The sequence below is a fragment of the Phacochoerus africanus genome, chromosome 14 (genome assembly GCF_016906955.1).
Source record: "Phacochoerus africanus isolate WHEZ1 chromosome 14, ROS_Pafr_v1, whole genome shotgun sequence".
Lineage (NCBI taxonomy): Eukaryota > Metazoa > Chordata > Mammalia > Artiodactyla > Suidae > Phacochoerus > Phacochoerus africanus.
Genome location: NC_062557.1, coordinates 21,190,902 through 21,202,259, shown reverse-complemented (window position 1 = coordinate 21,202,259; position 11,358 = coordinate 21,190,902). Strand labels below are relative to the sequence as shown.

At 60.9% G+C, this 11,358-nt stretch overlaps 1 protein-coding gene across 1 annotated transcript; it reads right to left on the bottom strand.

Annotated features, from left to right (window-relative positions):
* Positions 1-1,569: 1,569 nt before the first annotated feature.
* Positions 1,570-7,621, bottom strand: LOC125114212 (keratin, type I cytoskeletal 42). The gene is made up of 6 exons (XM_047757382.1): positions 7,145-7,621; positions 4,200-4,282; positions 3,931-4,087; positions 2,658-2,819; positions 1,973-2,098; positions 1,570-1,794 (listed from the first exon to the last, which is right to left on the bottom strand). Exons 1-6 carry the CDS (start codon positions 7,604-7,606, stop codon positions 1,570-1,572), a joined length of 1,215 nt encoding a protein of 404 aa, XP_047613338.1. The 5' UTR covers positions 7,607-7,621.
* Positions 7,622-11,358: the final 3,737 nt, after the last annotated feature.

Here is an 11,358-nt window from a genome sequence, read left to right as displayed (position 1 = left end):
CACATCCTCAGCAAACCCTCCTTGTCATCCCCCCCTCCGCACCATCTCTCAGCCCCCACTGCCCAAGCCAATGACAAGACAAAAATCACAGGAGGCATTGAACTTCACGCAAAGCTTTAATTGCAGTCACCGGGGCAAAGCCAGGACGCACCCTTCCCCGCTTGGTGAGGGGCTGTAGGAAGCAGAGAGAGAAAGGCAACAGCTCTTGGGTGGTGGCCCAGAAGGGCACTGGGGGCGCAGCAAATAGCAGGCTGGGAGCTGGAGGCGAGGGCTGCCCCTTGACCCTGGAGGCTGGGCTGCCGCAGGTGGAAAGGGGCCTCAGTGGGTAGAGCGATGGACCTGCTCGCGGGAGGAGACCACCTTGCCGTCCTGGACTTCCTCCATGATGGTACGCACCTGACGGGTGGTCACCGTGGCTGCGGGCGGAGGAAGAGGGAGACACAGGGAAGCTCAGGCCAGAGGCACTGCCCAAGCCCCCCCCGCCCCCGCAAGGGTCCTCAGCCTCACCCCACCCGCCCTGGGCAGGACAGGGCAGGCACTTACCTTCCCGGGTGGGCTGTGAGACCAGGGACGAGGAGTACTGGGCGGCCAGGCTGCAGGGAGACAGGGCAAAAGGGGGACCTGTCAGCCCCAGGGGATAGCGGTTGGGAGCCCAGCCCCCTGGGAGGAGGGGCAGCTGAGAAGACCAGAGCAAAGGGAGAGAGGTCCCAGCAAATCCAAGAGAAGTCACAGCAGGTAGCACACAGGAAAGGATGGCAACCACGGGTCAAAGGGCACAGGCTCAGTGGGCAGGAAGGAGTAAGGAAAGGGACCCTTCCAGCAGAAGACCCAGAGGCACTTTGTGGCCAAGCAGGGATTTACAAGGAGAAGCTGAGCGAGTGGTTTTTCCATATCCAGAAGGGTCCCCCAAGTAGACTGAATTGAAGCAGGAAAGACTGTGGTTAGACTACAGATGGACTTAGCCATCGTGGGGGGCAAAAAGCTGGGATGTATGACTAAGCATAGAGACTCCAGGACATTCTCAGCCCCTTTACACTGGGGTTGATCACCGTCCCAGCTCCCAACCAGATTGTCACCCCTCCCAGGCCATGGCATCACCCACCACACAGTCATTGGAACAAGAAACCCAGGGTCATCGTGTGCTCACTCAACATTTAATGAGTCCCGCCTTCAAGCCACGCTCACCCCGAGTTCAGGCATCCAGACCTGCTGTTTTTTGCTATAAGACGTCCTCTTGATGCTCCACCTGCCCTTCCGTGCCCTCCACCCTGCCTTACGGCAGGCCTTCTCTGGCCTCATTCTCTGCAGCAGCCTCCTGACAGGCCTCCCTGGCCCCTACCCTGGTCCCTCGTGCATTTCTCCCTCTGCAGCCAGAGTGACTGTTCTAACGTATCTTGATGAGCCTAACTCTGCACAAAATCCCTCCCCTCCACCCATGGCTCCCCAGAGCCTACACCATCTAGTCGGATGCCAGCTTCCCCTCCTGCAAACCTCCACCCCTCCCCCTGCCTTGGCAGGTGCTGCCCTCCCCCGACCCCCTGGGGCGAGGCCTCCCACCGAGCCCCCCACTCACTGGGCATCCTCGCCCTCCAGCAGGCGGCGGTAGGTGGCGATCTCCTGCTCCAGCCGCGTCTTCACGTCCAGCAGCACCTGGTACTCGTGGTTCTGGCGCTCCATGTCACAGCGCAGCTCGCACAGCTGCTGCTCGATGCTGCTGATGAGCCCCTGCAGCTGGGCCAGCTGAGCCCCGTAGCGCGCCTCAGTCTCCGCCAGGCTGCCCTCCAGCGATGCTTTCTGTGAACCAAGGTGTAGGTGGCCGGTGAGACCGAGCTGGGACCCTTCCCTAAGGGGGAGCAGCCTGAGTGCTGCCAGCGTGGTGGGGCAGGGAGACAATGGTTCTCTGAGTGGGGGTCCACGAGGTGGGGGCCACCCTGGGTGATGAGTACAGGGCAGGGAGGGGCGGAGACCCTACCATGCTGAGCTGGGACTGCAGCTCGATCTCCAGGTTCTGCACCGACCGCCGCAGCTCCGTGATCTCCGTACGGCTGCTCTGCAGGGCCTCGGTGTTGGTGGCCACCTCGCGGTTCAGCTCCTCCGTCTGGAAGGCAAGGTGGACCCCAGGGGGCTTGAGAAGGTTTGCAGAGGTGGGACCCAGACCTGCCCACCCACAGTCTCTGGGGGGGGGGCCGGCCCTGAGCCCACCTGCACACAGACAGCCTCTGTGTCCAATACTGGAACTTGCAGAATTCAGCTAGTTCTGCGAGCATTTGCTTCATTACTGGGCTGCAAGCGCGGCTCAAGGGCAGGCCCCGGGTTTTACTCTTTGCGTGCCTGTCACTGGGCGCTGCGGGTGCACAGTGCCTGCTTACTGAGGACATGCAGATCCAAACACATGCCTACCTATGAATGCCCAGGCTGAGAATCCCTAGTGCCGTCAGGAGACCTGGATCTGCTCCCCAGGCCACAGTGAAGGGTTGTATGAGTGTGAGGCCTCTCCGAGCCTCCCCATCTCCCCCAGATCGTGGGGGGTTGGTCTGACTGGTTTCCAAAGGTCTTTCCAGCTGGGAATCCTTTGGATCTGCGAGTTTTCCAGCCCCTGCTCAGCACCCAGCCCAGGCATGCACATGTGTGCACACCTGCTCACGCTGGCCACCCACCTTGCTGAAGAACCAGTCCTCGGCATCCTTGCGGTTCTTCTCGGCGATCTTCTCGTACTGGTCGCGCATCTCGTTCAGGATGCGGCTCAGGTCCACGCCGGGGGCGGCGTCCATCTCCACGTTGACGTCCCCACCCACCTGGCCTCGCAGGGCATTCATTTCCTGGGCAAAGAGGGGATCAGAAGGTCACCCAGGGCCATCCTGGAGAGGGTCCCTGGGGCTGCCTTTACCTCCTCGGGGAGATGGGTGCAGAGGACAGACAGACAGACGCAGACACGCCAAGTGCTCCAACCCTTGAAAATGGAGGCAGATGTGGTCACGTCTCAAACGTGCAGGGCTGCGGATGTTGACAATCTCCCCAAACACACTCGGGGAGGTGGACTCTGCCCAGTCGGGATACGTGCCCAGGGCAGGAGAATGGCAGCTCCCCCGTCACGGTGGGGGATGAGCCCCACCCCCTTGCCCCCCCCCAACCATGCAGTACAGGCGGGGGAAAGCGGCCCCACGTCCATCCTGGGGAGTCAGACCTCACCAGGAAATGCGAATCTGCTGGGGAGATGGGTACAATCCCCATAACCAGCCTCAAAGCCAAGTAGAGACACTTTCTGGACTCCTGCTGCTCAGACAACCTCAGGGAGGAACTCAGATCAGGCCAGCCCAGAGGTCCGATGGGAAGGAAGCCACAGGCTCGGTGCCCCTGCAGGGTCTTGGGTGTCCATCCTTGGGTGGAGCCTTGGGGCCCCTGGGAGGCGGGAAACGCAGCAGAGGGATGGAGCCGGAGCTGGATGTGGATATGGCTCAGACAGCCCCTGTGCAGCCTTGCGTAAACTCCTTGACCTCTCTGAATCTCCGTTTCCTCCTTGGTCAAAGGCTGACTTGCTCCTTTCTCCCAGTGATACTGTCAGTATCAGCTGAGATAATCGCTGCGATTCACTTGTAACGTGCTGGGCAGGTGCTCCTTGCTGTTATGACTGGCGCTATTACCATTAATTATAATAATTAGCACGCATGTTCTTAGACGGATGCGCCCATTAGATAGTTAACTGTCACCACCCGGTAGACTGCACCTCGAGGGACAAGAAAAGTATCTTTGTGGGAACAGGGTCCCCCAAGGCCTCACCCAGGGCCCTCTGGGGGTCTCCCAGGGTCACAGCCAGATCCCACCAGAAGTGGGAACTGGATGGAGAGCACAGCCCTGGCCCAGGCAGATGTGGAGGTCCCAGCCGTGCTTAATCCCAGGCGAGTTTGTCCTGTACCCCTGAGCCGGCCTCACCTCCTCGTGGTTCTTTCGGAGGTAGGCCAGCTCCTCCTTGAGGTTCTCGATCTGCATCTCCAGGTCGGCTCTGGCCAGGGTCAGCTCGTCCAGCACCCTGCGCAGCCCGTTGATATCGGCCTCCACGCTCATGCGCAGGTTCAGCTCCGTCTCATACCTGGTGGGGGGTGGGGAGGCAGGGAGCAGGGAAGCATGAGCCATGGGGTGCCTGTGGGAGGCAGAGCCGGACCCCCACCAGCCCCCGAGGCGCCCCTGAGGCCCAGACTCACTTGGTGCGGAAGTCATCTGCTGCCAGGCGGGCGTTATCGATCTGCAGCACCAAGTTGGCATTGTCGATGGTGGCTGCCAGGATCTGGGGGACATGGCGGGCTTGGTGAGCAAGCACCCCCAGCAGCCCCAGGAAGGCCTCGCAACAGCCCTCTTGCAGCGCTTTGGAGAGTGGGCCAGAGTGAGGGGATCCAGGATCCCTATGGTCTCCTCCCAGCTCCCTATGGGGGGCTCACGAGGGGTGGGGGCACCCTACCCAGGCTCCCATAACCATAACGCCAGGAGCAGAAGCCATGGGGCACCCCTCTCCTGCCATGGGAGTCACTGCCCAAGCTGCCGGACCCTCACTCCATCTTCCCCAAAGAAATTCACCACTTTGGGTGAATTTGCCCAAAGAGACAATTTTAAGCTCAGTTGCCCCCTCCTCCAGGAAGCCCTCTTGGATTATCTGGGTCCTTCCTCCCTGTCATAGCTTCCCTTGGCCCATGTCTTTTAGACAGTACTTCTCCCATGCATGATTTTTTTTTTCTCTTTTTAGGGTCACACCTGCCGCGAATAGAAATTCCCAGGCTAGGGGTTAAATCAGAGCTGCAGCGACCAACCTATGCCACAGCAACGCCAGATCCTTAACCTACTGAGAGAGGCCAGGGATCGAACCCTCATCCTCATGGATACTAGTTGGGTTAGTTACTGCTGAGCCACAACAGAAATTCCAAGTACAATTTTTTTCCATGACTTTTTTTGTGTTGTTTGTTTTTTTTTTTCCCTCCTCCACTGGACTCTGAGCTCCAAAGGAACAAGGCCGGGCCTGTCTCCTTCTCTTTGGCATTCCCAGCCCCAGGCACGGTACCTGGCCAGAGTCAGCCCCCAGGAAACATTAGTTTAATTAAATGATGAATTAATGAATGAATAAGGTTATGAGCAGCTCCACCTCAAACACAGGGCAAAGTTTTCGTTTCCCCCAGGGACACCCGGGAGGTTTAAACGATAACAGGGAAGGGAGGGGCTCTGGAAGGAGCAGAGGGTTGGTTACTATTATTGCTGCCATTGTTGTTGTTGTGAGAAACGCCTGAGAGAGGCTCCACTCAAGGGCCATGGGGATGGGAGGAGGGCAAGGCCCCTCCGCACTGCCCAGAAGAAACAGAGAGGAGGTGTGGGTGGAGGTGGGGAGAACTGGGAATTTTTTAAGTCTTGAAGGCTAAAGAGTAGATGTTAAGAGGGGGCAGCACCCAGCAGGCAAAAGCAATAAACACATCCTGGGCCTCAGAGCCCATCTGGGGCCCTAGGTTCTGAGACGTGATGCTGGGCAAAGCTCGGGTTCCAGACTGAGCCCAAGGCCAGTTTGTTACCAGCCCCAGGGCCTCAGGGGGACCATCTGGACCCACCCCTCACCCATCTCCCTGCACTGGAGGCTGATTGGACCCAGAGAGGCCAGCCACAAAAAACCCCAAGGGCCAGTGACTCAGAGGCCTGGTGCACTGGGCTCTCAGGGTTGGTGGAGAGGAGCTGGCTGACCCCAGAGCTCAGCCCACTGACTCACCAGGGCTCCCCTGGGCTCCCTGCTGCCCGGACCAAGCCCAGTATCTGATCTGGCACTCCCAGCAGCTCTGTTTCCAGGGGGCAATTGCAGGAATTCCCTTCCTGGCGCGGATCCCTGGCAGGAGCAGTCACACCCCCTCACAGGGGCCTGGTTCTCCACCAGGAAACCGAGCAGACCTGACCCCCGGCCAGCCAATCCCAGACCCAGCGCTTCCCAAGCCCTTGGCTCTCGCACCTCTTTGACCTCTCACCTGCCTCAGAAGGCTGCAGCCCTGTAGGAACCTCCAGGGGCAAGGCCTGTGCAAAAGACCCAGGTGCCACGTTTACAGAATGCTAAGGTCATGTCCCTAAAGGTCAGGAGTGTGTGGTGTGTGTGTGTGTGTGTGTGTGTTGTCTCCTCCAGCAGATTAAGTCAGAGAAAATCCTCCCCTTGTGTGCTTCCAGTCTGAGTGAGAAGACATAGCTCTGGGAGTTCCCGTCGTGGCGCAGTGGTTAACGAATCCAAGTAGGAACCATGAGGTTGCGGGTTCGATCCCTGCCCTTGCTCAGTGGGTTGACGATCCGGCATTGCCATGAGCTGTGGTGTAGGTTGCAGACGCGGCTTGGATCCCACGTTGCTGTGGCTCTGGCGTAGGCCGGTGGCTACAGCTCCGATTCGGCCCCTAGCCTGGGAACCTCCATATGCCACGGGAGCGGCCCTAGAAAAAAAGGCAAAAAGACAAAAAAAAAGAAGAAGAAGAAGAAAACATAGCTCCTTTCCCCAGGGTCTCCTGCCTCAGTCTGCAAGGAGAGATAGCCTCTGCCCTTAGGGACCCCCAGAGGGACCATCATAGAAGGAGTAAGAAGGACCCACAACCAAAGCAGCTGTGAGAACATGTCAGACTCAGTGAAATCAGCACAGTGAGCAAAGCACAGGTGGAACCTCAAAGTGTAGAAGGGACCCCGAGATCTGAGGATAAAAGCCAAGTGCCATCCATTCAAGGAGGACTGCCTGGAGGAGGTGAGGCAGGCGAGGGAGTGGAGAGAATTCAGAGGGGAATGGGATCATGAAAAGGAGACATCCAGCCTCATCCTCCAGCAGCCACCTGGGCCCATGCTAATCTCCATACCCGGAAGGCCTTCTGCTGCCCTCAAGGTTCTGAAGCCTTCCCTGCCCACGCCCCCATCACCCACCCCAAACGCCCTCGCCCAGAAGGAGGCGCTCCAAACAGCCACCCGGTATGGGAGGTCCTCCAGGACTTGGACCAGTGGCGGGCACAGGGCTGTGATCCAGAGCGAGGGAGAGAGTGAAGGAATGAATGAAGGAAGGATGGAGACGTAGCAGGGAGAAGAAACGTCTGCCAGGTCCAAAGCTGAGACGGCGTGAGTCAGAAGCAGGTACCAAGGACAGAGGCCCGGCTGCTCCCACCTTGCTCCGCAGGTCCTCGATGGTCTTGAAGTAAGGGCTGTAGTCGCAGGCAGGCCCGGGGCCCTGCTTCTTGTACCAGTCGTGGATCTTCACCTCCAGGTCGGCGTTGGCCTCCTCCAGGGCGCGCACCTTGTCCAGGTAGGAGGCCAGGCGGTCGTTGAGGTTCTGCATGGTCTCCTTCTCGCTGCCCCCCAGCAGGGCGTCGGCCACGCCAAAGCTGGAGCCGAAGCCCCCCCCCAGGCTGCAGGTGTAGCCCCCGCTGTAGCCACCCCCCAACCCCGCGGAGAAGCGGGACGAGGCCATGGACATGTTGCCGCAGGTACCGGCTCCCAGGAGGCTGGGGGCCCGGCAGGCGCCCCCAACGCGGATGGAGGAGACCCGAGAGAAACCCCCGCCGGGCACACACAGGCCCTTGACGGAGCCGGAGGTTGAGAACTGGCGGATGCTGGTCGTGGTGGCCATGGTGTCCACAAGTCGGGTTGGAGGATCTGGTCTGGACAGAGACCCCGGGCAGCCCTTTATAGCCACGCTCAAAGGGGGGCTGGGTCCCTGGCCCTTGAAGTCAGAGCCAAACCCCCAGCCATGTAATTTGCTGCCATACCAGCCGCCCAGGGCCTGCGGCTCAGGCCGGACACACAGATCTCATCCGTGGGCCCCCTCCCCCGGCAGGAGCCTGGCCTGGGCACGAGGGCCTCTCAGCAGCCCATTGTCTGTTGGAAACAAAAGTGGGGCTGGAGCCGCAGCCCCGGGGCAGGGTGATCCTCCATCCTCAGCAGCAATTAGGCGGCTGAGCTCATTCTTGGGGGGAGACTAGAGAACAAGGCTCCACAGGCCTGGAGCCTGGGGCTGGGCTAGCCCCTCGCCCAGGATTCCTGGGTTCCAGATGCGGGCGGGCAGCCTCTCCCAGGCGCAACCGGGCCCTGAGGCCACTCCCCAGGCTGGAGGGGGGGGGGGGGCGAAGCAGCCTCTGACCTGAGGGCCTCCCCCACCCCCACCCCATCTCCTGGGGTCATTCTAGGTCTGTGAGAGGAGAGGCACCCCTGGCCTGGATGCTGCCCTATCAGAGGCAAACAGACAACAGAGCTTCAGATGTAAGCTTTCAGGAATCCGGTCCAAGAGCCTCAGTTGCCTCGTTTGTAAAATGGGGGTAAGGCCTGCTTCCCACAGTCTTTGACGCCTGGGAGCCAGGAGGTCGCCCTCCGGTGAGTCTGTGACATCGGTCAAGCTGGGCTGATGGAGAGGAAGCAGCAGAGTTTCGGGTGACCGCTCCTGCTCATCGCCCCCCACCCTGTACCTGAGGAAAGACACTCCCCAGGGGCTCCCCGAGGAAGTGTGGGGTGCAGGGCCTGTGTGGCGGACAGCCCTCTACCCGTGGCACCACGCCCTGGGGAAGGGCGGCCCCTGCGAGGAAAAAGCGCAATCCCACATCCTGGCTGCTGGCACCTGCCCGCACCGACAAAGAGATTACCAGCCTAATCTCCTCGGTGCTAATGATTTAGGCGCTGCCAGGACCCTGGCGTCTGCACGGGGCCTGTCTGAATGGGGAGCTTCCAGGGGCGGCGAGGCCCTGGGGCCAGGCAGGGGCGGGGGTGGGGGGGGCACGTGGGTGGCCTGGGCTCTCAGCCCACCCACAGGGACAGGGAGGGAGTTGGGGTTCCACGCGGATCAGAGCTGTTGTGCTGAGACCAGACTGCTGGGCGGACTTCCTGCCTGAAAGTGGGTGGCCTCGCTCGCAAGGGTGTCTCCTTGCTTGGACAGTGGGGGCTGCACAAGCTACTGGGAGAGGGGACAAGCTGGACTTTATCCTGCTCCCACCCTGCCCGTACAGTCCGGGGGTCCCCAGGGTTGCTGGGGGTGGGGAGGGGGCCTCAAAGCCAAGACTAGGGAGCACATCAGATCACCAGGGCTCCTCCAGGTCAGGAATCAGGGAGGACTTCTGCTCCTCCAGGAGAGTCTTGGGGGAGGGAGCCAAGAGAACCCAGGGTCACCTGAGTGGGTCAGAGGCCAGCCTTGCACCAGCCTCACAGGGAATGACCTTCCCCCTCCCTGCTGCCAGGAACCCCTCTCCCTCTGACGGCCCTCGATCCTCCAGGCAGGCCTCCCTCAGTTCAGAGAAGTAAACTTGTTTGGTTTGGTTTGATTTGCTTTGGTTTTGTTTTTTTCAGGCTGCACCTGCCTATGGAAGTTCCCAGGCTAGGGGTCAAATAGGAGCTGCAGCTGCCCGGCCTACACCTCAGCCACAGTAACACGGGATCCAAGCCACGTCTGCGACCTACACCACAGCTCACGGCAACACTGGATCCTTAACCCACTGAGCAAGGCCAGGGATCGAACCTGCACCCTCGTGGATATTAATCGGGTTCGTTTCCGCTGAACCGGGAAGGGAACTCCAAGGGGTAGAGAGTTTGTGAACCTTCCTTTCTCCATCCCAGGTCACCAAGACTTCACCACCCCGCCCCCAAATCACTACGTCAGAGGTCTGGGCCTCAGTTTCCCACACCAGTGACCCCCCAGGCCCTTGGCCTCTGGGCTTTGGAGACTCCACCACCTGTGGGCTCCCTCTGGCACCTCACCCCAGAGGGCCTCCCTGGCTGAAGGGCAGGCCCAGTTCAGCCCCTGATCCCCAGGGGAAAAGGCGGAGTTAGACCCTCCAGAGAGCGAGGCCAGCCCGGGCAGGCCTACGATGACCTAGACATTCCTCCTGCACAGCTCAGGACAGCCCCGGCCAGACCCTCCCAAGCGCACCGCGAGGGACTGAGGCACCGGGTGCCTGAGCCGCAGGCAGGCAGGCAGGCGGGTGGGGCCCGGCGCCTCCGCAGAGCCGGGCCTGAAGCCAGAGCCGCAGCAGCGCCCACTCTCCCCGCCAGGGGAGGAAAGCCTGGCAGGAGCCGGGCGGAGGGCTGTACCAAGGTCCTCTCGGCCATGACTCCTCCTGCCCAGGCCTGTCCTCTGCCCCCGGCAGGCAGAGGCCCGCGGTGGCCGGAGGGGCAGCACCAGGCCCACAGCCCCCGTGGTTGTCAGCAGCGTGGCCCCCGAGGTGGAGGAGAGAAAAAGGAGGAGGCGACCCAGCCCCAGAGGCTGCTGGAGTCCCACACAGTGGGGAAGGGACAGGAGGAGGCCCAGGGAGCTGGCCCGGACGGCTCCCAGCATATCCCCGTGTCCTCACACCAGCCCCAAGCTTGACAGAGCCCACGGGCCCTGGGTCTCCTCTCCAGAGGCTGCTGAATAGCCGGCGTGCTCTTGGGTTGAGACAGACCTGGCCTTGGATCTGAGCAGGACCAGGGTGTTGGAGGGGGGTCCCCGGAACTTCACCCACCCTGTGATGTTGACAGAAGGTGTAAGGTGGGAATTCCCATCGTGGCGCAGTGGTTAACAAATCTGACTAGGAACCACAAGGTTGCAGGTTCGATCCCTGGCCTTGCTCAGTGGGTTAAGGATCCAGTGTTGCTGTGGCTGTGGTGTAGGCCAGCAGCTACAGCTCTGATTGGACCCCTAGGCTGGGAACCTCCATATGCCACGGGAGCAGCCCAAAAAATGGCAAAAAGATAAAATAAAAAAAAAAAAAGAAGAAGGTGTAAGGTGTAGAGTGACCTGGTGGGGAGGCTGGGGGGTGGGTTGGGGGGTCCTGCATACAGCTGATGTTCAATCGATGCCTATCAATGTTGACAAATGTCCTGCCACCTTGGCTCCTATCAACCCTCCAAGCATCCACTGTCACCCCCCCAGGACAGTGCCCACCCCCCCACCCCATCCCAGTGCACAGCGTGCACACAGCAGGTGCTCTGTAGGTGCTTGTCATGTGGTTAGGAACAGGGAGCCCGGGCTGCGACTGGGGTGGAGACAGGGACCCAGGAAGGGGAGATGCACGCAGCCACCGACCCTCTCCGCAAAGGGAAAGGTCCGTGTCAGGGCTCTGGGGTGGGGTGCTCCCAGCTGGCACCTCGGCTTGGCTGTGGAGGAGAGGACCCCCCACATCCTTGCGGGGTCCCAAAGACCTTGACTCCACCCCCCAGCCCCTGCCACCAGGGCCCGTCAGGCTCTCTCCTCACAGACACTGAGCCCCTCTCACGGTGTCCAGGGTAGGTTGGGATGCTCAGGGCCACCAAGGAGCCCACAGGGGCCCCACCCCTTACCTCACCCCTGAAGCTCCCCCTCCCCAGGCAGGCCTCCGCCCCCTCCAAAGTGCACCTGCACCAGCCACGCCTGCCCTCAAG

Bases quoted from the DNA above. Each gene is read 5' to 3' on its own strand.
- LOC125114212 (XM_047757382.1), bottom strand. From the start codon at position 7,606: ATGGCCACCACGACCAGCATCCGCCAGTTCTCAACCTCCGGCTCCGTC. The intron at 2,820-3,930 runs GTGAGGCCGGCT...CTCTTTGCCCAG, and splicing joins TCCGAAAGAACCACGAGGAG to GAAATGAATGCCCTGCGAGG. The intron at 2,099-2,657 runs GTGGGTGGCCAG...CTTGCCTTCCAG, and splicing joins AGGACTGGTTCTTCAGCAAG to ACGGAGGAGCTGAACCGCGA.